Source organism: Meleagris gallopavo, chromosome 2, assembly GCF_905368555.1.
Source record: "Meleagris gallopavo chromosome 2, MGAL_WU_HG_1.1, whole genome shotgun sequence".
Taxonomy (NCBI): Eukaryota; Metazoa; Chordata; class Aves; order Galliformes; family Phasianidae; genus Meleagris; species Meleagris gallopavo.
The window spans coordinates 23,082,032-23,097,366 of NC_139405.1; the positions used below are offsets into that span (position 1 = coordinate 23,082,032).

At 37.8% G+C, this 15,335-nt stretch overlaps 1 protein-coding gene across 4 annotated transcripts in view; it reads left to right on the top strand.

Annotated features, from left to right (window-relative positions):
• Window positions 1-15,335, top strand: part of EML4 (EMAP like 4) — a 151,128-nt gene that overhangs the window by 102,883 nt on the left and 32,910 nt on the right. For all 4 annotated transcript variants that reach the window (XM_085219333.1, XM_010706753.4, XM_010706754.4 and 1 more), the window contains 2 exons: window positions 9,211-9,334; window positions 14,304-14,453. In XM_085219333.1, coding sequence (XP_085075459.1) covers window positions 9,211-9,334; window positions 14,304-14,453 — 274 coding nt within the window. The remainder of the gene's footprint in view (window positions 1-9,210; window positions 9,335-14,303; window positions 14,454-15,335) is intronic.

Sequence of the window (15,335 nt, forward strand, 5' to 3'; positions counted from 1 at the left end):
AGTTGCAGTTAGAAGTTGCATTTTTTTTATAATATGGACCAATGGATGTATTTTATGACAGTTGTATGTGTATTTTATGTCAGCTTTCTGTGCATGCCTGTGTTGGTTATGTGTTAGATTTTGTTTTGGGTTTGCTATCACAGAAGTAACCACCTGTAAGCTATGGTAGTTGCAGAGGGATTTCACTCCCCACCCCTTCCCAGTATCAGCTTAGAAATGCTCAGCCAATGCTCAGCCAGTTCTCTGCAGTGCAACATCATGTTTGGGGCAGGTGACTTTAAACCTGTTCTCTAAGAGATAGTTGCCATTTAATATCTGATTACCAATGGATGTCTTGATCCAACTGTCAGAACATTCAGTAGTTAACGTGATTTCTGAAGACAGATCCTTGCAACTGGACAGATTTGTCTTGAGCAGGATAGGATGAGGGTAGCTGCAGCTGCTGCTGTTTCTACAAGACCTCCCTGTTTTGCAAACCAAAGGCGAAACAAGCTGCTCAGACACTTGTGGCTTGTCAGCTTTTACCTCTAAAGACAAGTCTGTAGTGTGCTGTTAATTAGGTTCCTGCAGCTCGCCTGAGCTGCTCCTTTTGCTGGGCTGCATGTGCCTCACTGCGTACCCCAGCTCACACCTCCTACGCTAATGACTGCACTTCTTAACTATGGTGTGCAGGGGCTCTAGGAGGCAGCTGGTGTGCAAACCATCCGGCTTCAAAACAGATCTACAAAGAAGTCCTTCAGTGTCTTTATGCACTTGGAAAGAGTAACATAGCAAATTATTGTAACAGAAGATGATTGCACGCAGTAATGGGATGGAAGATGACCGTCCTGCATAGCTGTGAACATTTGTGGAATCAGTTTTGCTTTCTTTTCTTGATTCAGATTATTTGAGAAGATACTTTGAAATTTGTCACTGTATTAGAATGCCACAAAAAATAGATAAATGTGTTTTTGCATACTTAGTTCTTGGAATCTTATTTATCTAGCAGCAGTATTATCTGTCTTGTGTCCACCCATGTATGTTCATTGTGATTTCTGTTGAAGTATTATCTGTGAAAATGAAAGGCTTGAGGAGTAGCTGAGAATTAATCTTAGATAAGCTTCAGTAGATGAAAGGCATTAGCTTTGTCTGATTCGGCACGGAGCCCCCAGAGAACACACGGTGGGAGCTACATGTGAACATCACCAAGACCAGGGCACCCCTCTCCTACCAGTGGCCACAGCCTGTATCTGCCTCCTGGGTAATCCCTTGAATTTCCTCACGTAGCACTGAGGCCATGCATGTGAGCAGTGTTGGTCATACCTTCTTTTGCAGCACCTGATACTGCTCCCTCGATGTCTCTCTCTCACATGGGAGCTGCACCTGCTGCACATTAAGGTTAGTCCTTAGCTCCGTGCATCTGGGCTTATGCTGAAGCAGATGCAATGCAGGAATGCTTTTGTGATGCCAATCCAATGAGGGAAGTATTAGACACACTTCCATATGTATGTTGTAGGGGTTTTGGGGTTAGATTCTTTGTTTCTTCTTGCAAACCAGGACAATTTTTTTTCCAATAAAGTCAAATACTAAGAAGTATTAAAATTCTCTGAAAATCCAATAAAGTTATGGATGGAACAAGCAGATGCTTGCTATGATCTTAAAAGGACGCTGAAGTTATTCTAAATTCTTTACCAGCAGGTGCTTATAATTGCCTATAAGGGCTATCTTGATTTTTACTTCAGGAGATGTTTTTTAAAGTATTAATCATAAAGCATTCATATTTTATTTAGCAGGAGCTAAGGAACCTGTTGGTTTGGGGTTTTTGGTTTGTTGGTATTGTTGGGTTTTTCAGATAAAAGGTAATTTTTTCACTGAGATTCTAAGTTTGAGTTTGGATTTCAGTGATAGCAGCTCTGTACATGAATCCCTTGTTCACTTATTATAATGTAATAAGAGACATTTAGACATTTTTGGATGGCAATAAAAACCATATGTGAAAGAATTAATGAAAAACATTCACTGCATTCCTAAGTTTGTTTCTTTTTAGATTGTGCTTTATTAGTTTCCAGTACTTTTTCTTCTGTTAGTTTTAACTGTGCTGTAGTTCTAGCTTCACAGAAAGGGGCAATGAAGCTCACAGTGGAAATATTTACCCTGCTGACAGTGTGTCCTGTCCACTGAGAGCACAAAATCAAGTAACTATTTCAGAACAGTTTTGTTATCAGGCAGAGAGATGCTTATTGAAGGTGCTCACGTATCTGAAGGCAATGGTCTGTCTCCTATTTCTTTGGGCTTCTGGCTCTTGTATGGGCACAGTGCATGTTATTAAAAACCATCAGCATTGTCAGAAAAATAAGTTTGCGTTGATGTATTTGTTAGTTTTTATCGTTGATTCCTGAAGAAGTCAGGACTTTAAGCAGGAAGGATTTAGATACTGATTTTAGTCCTACTGAGTTACTTGTGTGCAGTATTGTTTTTCCAAGACTCTTTTTTTTTTTTTTTTTTTTAAAGGAAAAAACTAGAATTACTATTAAACCTGAATTACTTCAATGTAAATGATAACTGTTATTGCTATCAGATATCTAGAGTTTCCACATATGATTTTCATATCACATTATGTAAAATTATTAACCAAAGATCTGTTAAGAAATTGCAAGACAAAACCATTAAATGATTCTAAACCCAGTCAGGTCTTTGTTCCAGCTGCTTTTTCAGACTGTTTGCTTTGCAGCAGCACTTAGCAGTGACAGTGCCTGCCTGCTTCTCTCGTTCATCAGCCTCTGATACTTGGGTTGGGATGGAGCAGGCAGACCAGCCACCTTGTTTGGGACCCCCATAACACAAAATGCAGTGATCTGGGCATGCTGGCTGAATGCAGTTTTATTTTTTCTCTGTGCAGTTAGCATTGGTTTAGATTAGAAACAGGATTGTTAAGCCTTTGTCCCTCAGGTTAGTGGTCCTATGGAGTTCTTGGATACAAGCCTGAAGGCAGAAAGCCTGTGGGAAAGAAGCTATTTGTAGTATTAAAAAGCATAACTTCACTGGTCAAGCAGCTAGAACGTGAAGACAGATTAATAAGTGTACTCTGGATGTGGTAGTTTATTATATGTTATTAGAGTTCTGCTTGGCCAAGCTAGCTGGAGACAGTTGGGGTTTTTGGTTGCTAGTAATTTGCTCCAAGGTTGAGATAAAGATGATAAATGCAAATAGAACTGAGCTGCAGTGTTTGAGGTATATATTTTGATGTTCCAGTCCACCTTGCTCTCCTAGACCCCAAATAGTCATTAATAGTTTCCAAGGTCCAATTGTGCTAATGGTTTCTTAAGAATTACTTAGATGAACAATTGTTAGTTATCCACTATTTATTTCTATGCACACACATACATAAACATCAACTCTGTATGCACGTTAGACTTCCAATTATGCATACATTTTCTAGCTGAAAAGCAGTTAATTACAGCTAAGACTTATGGAGCTTCCTCAGTCTGCCTAAGGTATGATGAATAGTGATACAAAATGCATTTTAATGTTTCCTCTGGTCTTGTAGAAATCAGTAAGAGACAATTAGGTCTTCTCACGTGCTTCTAGGAAACCACTGTGTGCTCCTGGACAATTTCATATGGGAGGCTTATTTTTTTGGAAGTCAGGATCTTGGTTTAGCTACATCACTGTCTTCAAATTTCAGAAGGATATAATCAGCAGCTTTCATGTCTCCTGAACCGCTCTTCTCTGTAGATATTTCTTTGATCTTTTTTTCTGCTGTTTTCAGTTCCTACTTGTTTTCCTCATTTTTGCCTGGAAACCATCCGTATTCCCCTGAGAATATGATTCACAAAGTAATGAATTGCTTAAGTGTCACTGCATGAGGCTTCCTGTGCTAGTTTCATGTAAGCACTGATTTCAGCCCTTCAGAGGGTTGTACTACCATATATCTCTGATGTCTGTTTTCATCTGCAATATTTTTCACTTGTTACTTCCATCTTTTTCCATGAATTCCTGGGTTTTAAACTTTCTTCCAAGAGTGAATTAATCAGCTTTGTATGAAGTGGAATTTTACTATTTCCTTTGTGCTGCGTTCTCATTTTCCACAAGGCCTGATTAAAAGCTTGTCTGCATTAATGGGAATCTTGTTTTGATATAAGGAGACTTTGCAGAATTTCCTTGGTCCCTGCATTCTGTTTGTCCACAGTTCTCTACTTAAGTTTCGTCCTAGATTCTTGGAGCAGCATAAACCAGTAGTTCCCTGGTAGGCAGCAAGATGCATTTGTTTGCTTGCAGATCAGGCAGGCTTCCTGGGTTCCCTCTCTATAGCAGCACCTCGTTTCACCAACAGACTTATTCCTCTCTTTTTAGCAGGCTGTAAACTTTCACAAACTCCTATCTGCTCAGGAGAGCAGATAATCTGCTTCCTAATGTCTGCTTTCAGTCTGCCGGGACCTATTTGGCTTTGTGTTTACACTAATGAACTTAGCACAGGAAATTTCACTGATGACGCGAATCTGAATGACCAAACCAATAGAGTGGAAGCTGGAGATTTAATACAGGAAGATCTAGATGTTTGTGAAGTCTGGAGCAGGAGGAGATAGAATTAAATTATTCAAAGTGCAAGATCACACGTGCAGGAGTTGTTAGCAATGTTTTAGCTATAAAAGCCTGTAAGGTTGTTTGCCAAAATGAGATGGTGAGTAAAAGGGCTCTAACATGCTACTTCATCACACAGAGGTTGAACCTCTTATTGTGAAAACATAAATGCAATCCCATTGTGTATTGGAAGTAATTCTAACAGACATACACAACCTTACAGAGGAAAAAAAAAATAATGCCTCAAAACCCTGGTAGGCTCTCCTCTGTAGAATGTCAGGCGGTTATAGACAGCAGTGTTCATAAAAGGCAAATTTTATGGCTGTATGGAGCCAGACTGAAATTTTATCATGCAAGAGGACAGTCAAATAGCAGGATGTGTGTTGGATCAAGTATTTTTGCATCTCTGGGGAAATTATTAACTCAGCCAGAGACCTCTGGGGATCCTGCAGAGCTCTGTATGGAGATTGCTTGGTTCAGCACAGCTGGAGGGCTCCCACGTGAGACTCATAAGCCTGAGCGCACAAAACTGGGAGTGTTGGTCCTATGTCCCCTGGCACTTGTGCAAAGACATTGCTGAGACTCTAGAGGTGAATTATTGCACAGCCAAGCAGTGTCTGGCAGGGGCTGTAGATTGGAGCTCAAAGCTGCACAAAAGCAGCTGTTCCCAGACGAGAGCTGGCCCTTGGAGCCGCAGGAATACAGCTGTGTGACACTGCCTTCTGCAGCAGCTCTGAGCTTCAGCTCTTCAGTTACTCAGCACCTGGGTGTGCTGACTGCAGGTCTGGAGCTGTGCTCTTAGGTGGATGTGACACATATTTGAAAGGACTGGTAGGACAGCAGAAGCCAGAGATTCATTTTTTGAGTGCAGAAGCTTTTCAAGGCTCCCCTCTTGTTCCCCTCGCCCTCAAAATGCTTCTGTGCAGTGGATGTTGGAGTCTGAACAGCTCTTCTTCAGGAGCAGATAATTTTTTCTTTGATACCTGCTGTTTGCATGCTACTAGACACAGGATTGAAAGGATTTTGGGGTTTTTTTTTCACCTCCAAGTTCTTTAAAATTTCTTTCTTTCCTTCTAATACCCACTTATCCATATTTCAGTTATGAGATAGATAGGAAAGAATCTTTAGTTCCAAAAAGTGAAGGGAAAAAAAAAAGTTACATACTGCTTTGTATCTGGAAACTGAGAAAGCAGAAAATAAGCAGATTGTCTGACGCTGTTGAATATGCACTTGAGCCAGTGTGATAGGAAAGAGTTAAATTCCTGGTTTTCTTAACTTGCATTTACAAAAATTTGGCCTTAGGCAATTACTTTCTCTTGAAGAATGGTTTTGTTGATATGCTGCCATCCTCTCTAGTATATCAAAAGATTTTTACATTAATATTATATCTGCCCTACAGGTTATTCTGAAGAAAGAAAATTTACAGTCTTGGACAAAAACCTTTCAATGGGTTGTCTGCCTGCTTTTCTTATCCCCCTCCCCCCCCCCCCCATTCTGTGGGGAGAGGCTTAATCAAGTCATACCCATTTTGTGTCTCTCTAACGAGTGTGTTAAATATGTATGTTCAAAGGTAATCTTGAATACACACAGCTAGCTAATAAGAGCCAAAAATGTTCTTTCTTTTATAGGGCAGTTCAGAGAGCTAGCTTGTATCTGACAGCCCTGCAGACAGGCTTTACCCCAGACTTCAGAGACCAAAGACCTGACTAAATTCCACTTGGACTCCTTGTCTGTAGGGTCCAACAGGTGCAGCTACTTCCATCCATATGCATCTCCGTTGTAGCTTGTCTCCACCATTCTAAAAAGCAATGGGAAATTGAAAGCTGAATTTGTGGCATGATTTTGCACTGATTGTATGGAACCAGAGGTGCCAAGCCTGGCATTAAATTGATTATTTGACTTGTGAAATGAATGGTCTTTCTTAAAACACAGTGTTGCCCGATGATATTTAAGAGCACAAGCACCAGCCTTCAGTAGAAAGATCGTTATTGATGAATTATTCTGTTTTGATCAGTATTATTTTTTTACAAAATATATATTGTAAAAATGTTTTGGTGGAAAAACAAGGCATACTTGGAATAATTATCTAAACATTTGTGTCAAACCAGTGACAACACAGATCTTTTGCTTTTCTCAGCAATGTACTTGAGCAGCGTACATTCAAAATAACTATTGTTTTTAATTTAGCTACTGGGAAGTGATTTCCTTTGTTCTTTGATATTTGATCTGAGGCAATTTTTCTACTGTTGTCAATGGACAGACTCAAAGGGGTCTTGTTCAAAGAATCTGTATTTGTTCTTGGAAAGAAGTGGGACAACTCATTTTCATCTTCTTTGTATTGATTCCTTTGATACTTAAATGGCTCCACTTTCATTGTATTAATATCCAAAGTAAGGAAAAACCTTTATGCATGTGCTAATTTTACGCTACTCCATTATTAGCAGTTTTTGTGCAGGAAGAATTTTCTGAGCCTGTATTTTTTTATTTTTATTTTTTGTTTTGTTTTGTTTTTTTGCTGGCTTTCAGTTGTATTTGGACTATAACAGGAAAATTCTCTTCTCTTGCCTCCAGGGCAGAGCAAACATACATACTAACAGGATTAAGAGAGACTCAAGACTCAAGTAAAATCAGTTATGGTCTCAGAAGGTTGTTTTCAGCACACTAGAAGTAGAAAATCAATCACATTAATTGTATCTTGTAAGGCTGAGAACTCAGTATATTTGATAAATTGGGATCTGCTTCCTCAGACAGTTGACTTAAAAAAGAAAAATAAGAAAAAAAAAACTTTTTTAAAACTGTAAAAACATCAGGAAATCAAACTGCTGTTTGATCTATCAACTGGTAAGAGCAAAAAAAAAAAAAAAATCTTTCTGACAAATTAAGCCTTCAGTATTGTGAAATCTTCAGATTGAATATTCCATGTGAGGGAAAGTGTTGAGATGCATAGATTCATTGACCTAGTTAAGAGTTTTCAGTTAGAATGAAAGAAATACTTGCAGTGTATTTTTCTGTCCAAGATTGCTTTGAGTACTTAGTGGATTAAAATAGTAACAAATTTTTCCCTCTCGTTTTATTCTGACTGTAAGATAGAAGTGAGTTGTTTCTTATCAGATAGATCAAGTCTCTGTAATCTAAATGGTGTGGATATTTCAAATTCAGAGAGGACAAGGACACTGGCTTTGAGGTTGGTAAATGTTTCTGATGTGGCTCACAACTGTTTATTTGTCAGTCTTTGCATCTGGTTTCTCTTGCTTTTTTAGATCTGCAAGTTTGGAGTGAGCTATTAAAATATAATTCAGTGGAAATAAATCTCAGTTTCTAATAATTTTGATTTTTAGATGTCTTAGATGCGAAACACAGATTTCACATTCGTGCAATCTGAATAATAATCTTGCAACTTAATTCAGGAAATATTGGTAAGCATTACCAGGGCATTTATAGAAAGTTTGTCTCATATTTGTTTTTTGAAAGTAATATAAAAGCAATTGTCTTGAGATTTTTACTTTTTAAAGCTTGCTATTAGTCACATCAAATGTGACTGGAGAGTTCTTCGTATTGTATTACAAATCCATAGCTATTCTACTTCAGTCTTAATCAGCCATCTGCACTTGGGGAACTCTTGAGTTCTCTCTGCTATGGTTTTCAAATTTTACATTAAAAAAAAAAAATGTTTCTTGACAAAGTATTATATTACTCTAGGTTTGTGAAATTAACATTAACAGTGGATACTAATTACTAAAGAAGTGATCGAAGGAAGTGTGATTTTTTAAAAAGCATTTAATTGATGCAAAAGTTGTGAAATACTTGAGTCCCTCTTAGTATATTTTGAAATGCATTTCCTGTGTCAGTGGAGCTGGAGGTGTTGGCAGTTCTTCTTGTGGGTTTGAGGCCTGATTTAATTGCGTTATAGTGCTGTTTTTGCTGCACATGTAGAGTGTAAAGACCTTAATAAGTCTTTGAAAGTTTTATTTGTAGGAATTTTTTAAAGTTTTTTTTAAAGTTAGAAAATTGCTATTAATGTAGAAGGAAAGCCCTTGTAGGACCTAATTTCATTTACTACTAGGCAGTCTGGAGGGGTGGTGGGGCCTGCAAGCAGCTCATGGAACTGCAAGGACAAATGCCAAATCCTGCTCATGGAAAGGAAGAGCTACAACAGGGATGCAGATTGGGAATGGAGGGGCTGAGGGAGCAGCTCTGCAGAAAAGGCCCTGGGGGTGCAAGAAGGCAGCCAGGTGCCCAGTGGGCTGTGCCTTCTCTGCTCTGGGAGATCCAGCTTTGAGCCAGAAGAGAGACTTAAAGACCTCCTGAAGTCTGTTTCAGACCGAAGGATCATATCCTTCAGTGATTCCATGACTATTTATTTATTAAATTTCACATTTTAATTTAGATTTAAAATTTATCTTAACTCTCTAATTTGCATGTCTAAAATGTTACAATGCTGTCCGTTTAGAAAGTTATGTAAATTCAACTAGCACTTACTGTGCCTGTGTTGTGTGTGTGTGTTTTTTCCAGGCCTTTACCAAGCTCACTTCTCAAAAATAGTTGTATCACAATCGTTTTTGCATCCCTGTGCTTACTGCTAGCTTTGTTTGTGCTCCTTTCTTGTGTAAACTTGCCATGTGATTAATATGATTTTGTTTGCTCCAACAGATGGAGAATATATCAAGATGTTCATGCGGGGTCGACCAATTACAATGTTCATTCCTTCTGATGTAGAAAACTATGATGATATTAGGACTGAGCTGCCTCCTGAAAAGTTAAAACTGGAGTGGGTGTATCCTTGATTTCAGAAGCTATTTCTTGGTGACTTGTTTGTTTTTCTTGTCTTGTCTTGTCTTTCTTCTTCATTATCTAGCCTTGTCTTCAAGGGAGGAAGATATTTAAAAACAAATAAACAAAAACCAATAGCAAAACAGTTAAAGCAGTTTATCAGTATTTCATAATACATTTTTAAATTGCAGAAACAGAAAACCTTTACTTTCTTTTTACTGTTGAAACCAAGTGCAGTTTATTTTTAGGAAGAATATTGCCTTTGGAGAGCTACTGAGTTTCAATATTCCTCCCCTATATTCTCTATAAGATAGACTGTATTCAGGAATATAGTTATTTTTTGTTCTGTGTACGTAACTGGAGATTTTAGATCAACAGAAACTCTTGAATAAGATCCAAGATTTCTCATAGCTCCTATCTATGGGAAACGATTGCAGTAGCCATCTGCCCAAAGTTTTTTTGCACTAATTTTGTTTCAACTCTGAATTGAAGGGATTCATTTCTTGGGAAGAGTGGTGTACTTTATGTAAATAATTTTTTCTGAAGAGGTGAGTAGCTATGTGGCTGACAACAATTCTTCAGGCTTATTAAATCTAGAGCTCATAACAAATGCTTCTGCACACACTTGGGTCTTCTTTCATGTCTTCTCATCTCTACAGAATCGTCAAGTTCTGATTGTATAATTAAGCTTTTTAGTCCTGTGAAAGAACATGTCTAGACAGCACTTGAGTTGATGTAATAATCTGAAGCTTGATCCTTCTGATCTTGCTGAAAGCAATAAGATTTTTAGAAATATTGATGATGCACTGTCATATGTCAGGAGATACGTACAGAGAGGAGCTCTCTCAGCATATCCCATAGCAACTAAGACATGCATGTTTTTTAAACTATCCTCTCTTAGTCATTTTAGGAAAGATGATTTCCCTATTATTTTCCTGCTTTTATTGGGGGAAGCTAATGATACTGGATACTCAATTATGAAGAGCAACTGTGGAGCTAGAGACCATTCAACTTTGCAGAAAGATTGTAAAAGCTTAGAACATGAAGGAGGAATCTTGGCTTACTAGTCTGATCAGAAAGAAAGCTGAGCTCTTAGTCTTTGTGAAGCTGTGGTGCCCTGCCTTTTCCTAGTATCACTGCTCCTTGGTGTTGATGCTGGCACTTATATGACCATGGAATGAATTGAGTCAGTTACTGATCTGGTTGAAATGCAATCTTTTTTGTGGAGTTAACTTTCAGCCGGATCAACTCATTAATTTGATTTGTGCCATAAACACACAAGGAGCACAACCAGCACACTGGAGGAAGGTCCGACATACTTTTTCAGCAGCAGCAAGAAGTTTGGACCGATGAAAGCTGATCGTGAAATCATACCATCAGTTAAGTACGTGCAAATCCCAGTGTGGAAATGCTTATTCAGTGTCCAATGACCTCAATTTCAGGTTAAACCAGTTTCTTGCTGAGGGCTAAATAAGTGAAATATATCTTGTGTAAACAAACTGCCCACATGTTTTTGGAATCTGTTTAAGGAAATATAATCCTAAATGAGACTGGTATGTTTCTGTTTGTAGAATATCTTTTAGATATAATGCTGAAGAAAACAATGAGGAGAAAGCTGTGAAGTTTTTGAGGCAATAATATTGATTTGTATGACGTTGAACAAAATTGGCATTCGGTTCTTGAGACACAAAGTTATAGCAGCAGATCTTGTAGTTGTGCAAAGGCTGAGAAATCTGCAAACCAGCAATAAAATCGAAATATAATTGCAGACTGAAGCCTGTGAACTTTATGAACAAGACATGGGACAGTGATTCACAAGGTATTTTAGTGATGCCAGTTTTTTGCAACTGAAACATTTGATTGATTTGATTTGCAATCAAATGTTCGATAGTTCAACCTGTATGCTTTGTTTTGAACAGCTTTTATTTCTCCAGCAGTTACCTTCTGGATGGTTGTTTATAATCAGGCTTTCCTTTGATATTACCTTTCTGTAGCATGCCATTTACAGGCTAAATGATGAACTATGAGAATAAACATCTTCCAGGCAAGAAGAGAGGGAAGAAGTTTTGAGGTAGGGTAGGGCTCTTGGTGTTTGCTTGTTGTTGTTTTGGGGAGGAGGAATATTTTCAACAGCTGACTCCCAGAACTATAGGTTCAACAGAAAACACCCTGCTGTTCTCTGCCCTGCACTGTCAGTTGGAAAAAAATCTAAGTGACTTGGCAGGATGAAGTAGCTCATGGGGAAATCTGAGCTCTTGACTGTGACTACTTCTTGAGTGATTTCATTTAAATTTAGTTTGGACATCCCTGCTTTATGATGCAGTCTTGCTTCAATTCAGAACTGTTTAAGGAATATCTGGCATTCCAAATAATAGGAGAATGGGCTGCTATAGTAGCTGCTGAGATCACCATCAGTGTTACTAATGAGTGGCAGTGACTTTTCAACTTCCTTCTCCCAGTGTAAAGTTACTTAGTTCCTGGAGGGAATTTCTGACTCCTTTTTATAAGCTTATTTTTAGCACCAGTGCTCTTCTTTCTAAGAATAATTCAAGTCAGCGGTAACAATGCTATTAAATTCTGTTGTTCAGAGAGATCACTTCATGAGGCCATGACTATTCTTATCCACTTCAAAACAAACAAACAAAAAACTGTAAAAGCTCTGAAGTATGTCATTTTCTATGGCAAAACAGTTCTTCTGATTGGTGAGAAGCCTTCACAATATTTTGGCAGTTACCTCTGAATTTCCCTGGTTGGAACATCAGCCTCACTGAAAGATAAACATTGAAATTTAGTGTAAATTAAGCATCAAATTTGTGGCTTTTGTTGTTGTTTTTGTTTGTTTTTGTTTTTCTGTAGAGAAAGAGTAATTATTATATTAATGCATCTCTGCTACTTTGTTCTGAGAGTTTGGTGACGGGAAGATGTTCTGTGGAGCAGCAACACCTCTTGTTTTGAAGAAAGTAAAAATTTCTCTCACAAAGCAGGTTATGGCTTTGCATGCCCTTAAAAATGCTGCATTGTTTGGTACTGTAATTTGTACAAAGAGTGAAGGAAAGGAATGGGCTGAGAAAACAACTTTTTTATTTTTGCAGCTTGGTGAATGCTGAAGCTCAGTGGTGGATGCCAAAATATTTAGCCATAGCTTTGCATGTTAAACTGCTACAAAAGGATGAATGTTCAAAGATGTCAGTCTCAATAAATCCTTGCCATTACAGTCCCTGCTATATTCAGGAGATGAACACGATCTGCCTTTCTCCTTTGAGATGACATTTAGACTAGTGTTCTCTGTGTTTCTGTATAGAAATAATATTTTCATTGGCTTATAGCCCATCATTTCTGAAAGTTCACTTTGTTTTGTTTTGCTTTTGTAAAGGGCCATTCTAGAGTTTCTTTTTGTTCCTCTGATGTTTAAAAGTGGAAAAATTGGTGAGAAGTTAAATGGTGGTAAAAAAGAATCAGAAGCATCCTTTCTTTTCATCTCAACATTGTGTTCCATCAGTATTTCTCTTTATATCATTTGTTAAAGAAAACAGTGAATAATTTCACCTTCAGAGTCACTGTGTTATTCTACAATATAGAATCTGTTTCCGTTTCCCTGATCTTAAGGCGCTTAATTGAAGACTGAATACATTATCCCTCTTCAAACCATGGTTTAGTTACAGTATTTAATGATTTTGTTTAATTTTGCAAGTGTTCTAGTGGCATAGTATTGCTGTAGTTTAATGAGACTGCATAAGAGGCAATAACTTTATTTGCTGGTAGCATGCAGGGTTTTTTGGGGGAGTGGAGGGTGACATTGAGGAGAGGGGTGTGGTGGTATATTTTGTAGAAAGGTAGCCCTTGTCTGAGAAGAACAGAGGCCAGGCTGTCAAGTGAGGAGTTACTGGTTTAGATGCTCCAAAAACTGGCCTACTGTGCCTGCTTTTAATAAGAGAGGGCTAGCTTGACCCATTCAAATTTCTCCATGTTGATCTTTGACTTTGTCCTTTCTTTCTGATTATCCAAGAGCTTGGAATCCTTCAGCTAAAGTTGCATGTTTTTTCTTTGTTGTTGCAGATGTAGTTGGTGCTGAATTGGGAACCTCTGTCTTATGTGTTGTGCAGGACGTGACAGGAAAGTTTGTTGGGTTTTTTGCTTGTTTGTTTTTTATAATTAAGATCTCAGAGCTACTACTGCAGTCTGAGTGATGATTTTAATAGTACTTAATGACTGTGGGAATTGAAACACAGGCACCACCACATTAATAGTCTAAATGGAGAAATGTGCACCAGTTTCAAAGTAATAACAAGTTATAGTAAAATTTGATCAGGGCTAACCAAGTCTGGATTGTGGTGCCTAAAAACTCTGAATGTTGTAGGGGCAGGGAAGTAATGCAGGTTTTTTAGAAAAATCATCCCTTTTATCTATATTGGGTTGTTTAGGCTAGACTATTATTTTTACTGTCAGTTCCTTTTAAGATTTATTTGCTTTAAAAATACTCTAAAGCATTCTAAAACACTATTTCCTGAACCTGGCAACTGCTGTGCCAAAGTTTGCGTTTTTCTGAAGGAATTTTCACATGCTTGTTTTGTAAAGCCAAACAGAGCCAATATACTGGTCCCCAGCATGGAGGTGCCCAACTCTACTGCTGTTAAAGATGTTAAGCCTGGATAGTGACGTCCTGCTGCTATCTCATGAAAATTCACGTTGAGAATTTCTGTAAGGTGACATAGTTACATTTCTTTTACCCCAGTGCCTTACATTTTCACATCAATGATTATCACTTTTTAAGAGTTTTGCTTTTCTGAAGTCTTGATTCTTTTTAATATATTTTTAAACTGTTACTAAAATTGTGTTGTAATTTCAGAGGAAAACAAAAATGATACTTTGTGTCCTGAGAGATCCCCAGGAAACATCCTTTCTACAGTTGTTTTGCATTTTTGTGTGTGATATACAGAGATTATAAAACCTTGACTTAAAAAATATACATATAGATATGGGTATCGTGGAAGAGATTGTAGAGCCAATGTTTACCTTCTTCCTACCGGAGAAATTGTATATTTCATAGCATCAGTTGTGGTACTATTTAATTATGAGGAGAGAACTCAACGACACTACCTGGGTCACACGGACTGCGTTAAATGGTTAGTATAAAACATTTGCGTGTATGTGTGTCATAATTCAGTAAGGTGTTATTTTAATTCTTTTACTGTATCTGTGATCTCATTAATATCATCATAATTGTAGTTATTCTTTTGTTTCATCTGTCCCAGCAGATTTCACTGTAGTGAACACCATACAAATGAACAGAGCTAAAGCACTCCACACTAGCTTAGTGTTTCTTGCTTAAATTTAAAACCAGATATATAGACACTCTAGAAGTGCCAGACTAGAGATGGAGTATCTGAATAAGTTGTTCTAAATACATACACCAAGAATTAAAAACTGACATCAACCAAATTTTTAGATCAAGCAGCTAAAGGCAATATGGCAATATGTAGACTTAAGGAGTATTAGAAAATCAAATGGAAGACAGATGATAATTTTCTCATTTTTGAATAGGTGTCCCATCCAAGTATTTAGACAATCTGAGGTAAGAGAAAGACACTTGCAAACAAAACATAAAAGCAGGAAAATTGTAGCCAGTGTTGTTGTTGATGCAAATGTAGTTGGTCATTTCACAACATTAGTCTGAAAAGTAGTAGAGAGCTTTTGTTTGAATGGTATACCCTTACTATACCTGAGTGGAAGACAGGAGTTGCTGTCTAAACCTCTTTTCTCCTAGCCTGCTTTCATAACTGTAATTGGTTGCTGTAGGAAGAATGCTGCCAGACTTGTGTTCTTTACATTCTTTCAGAAACTTAGACTGAATTTTAAACATTTTGGTGTCTATCGTCCTGACTTATTAATTCCCCCATCTACTGTTCCATCTTGCCTGTTGTCTTAGTTTCCTCACCTTTGTAATTTTACAAAAAGGAAGAAAATGACAAGGCTAGTCAAAAAATAAATAGGAGTATGAGGATGTG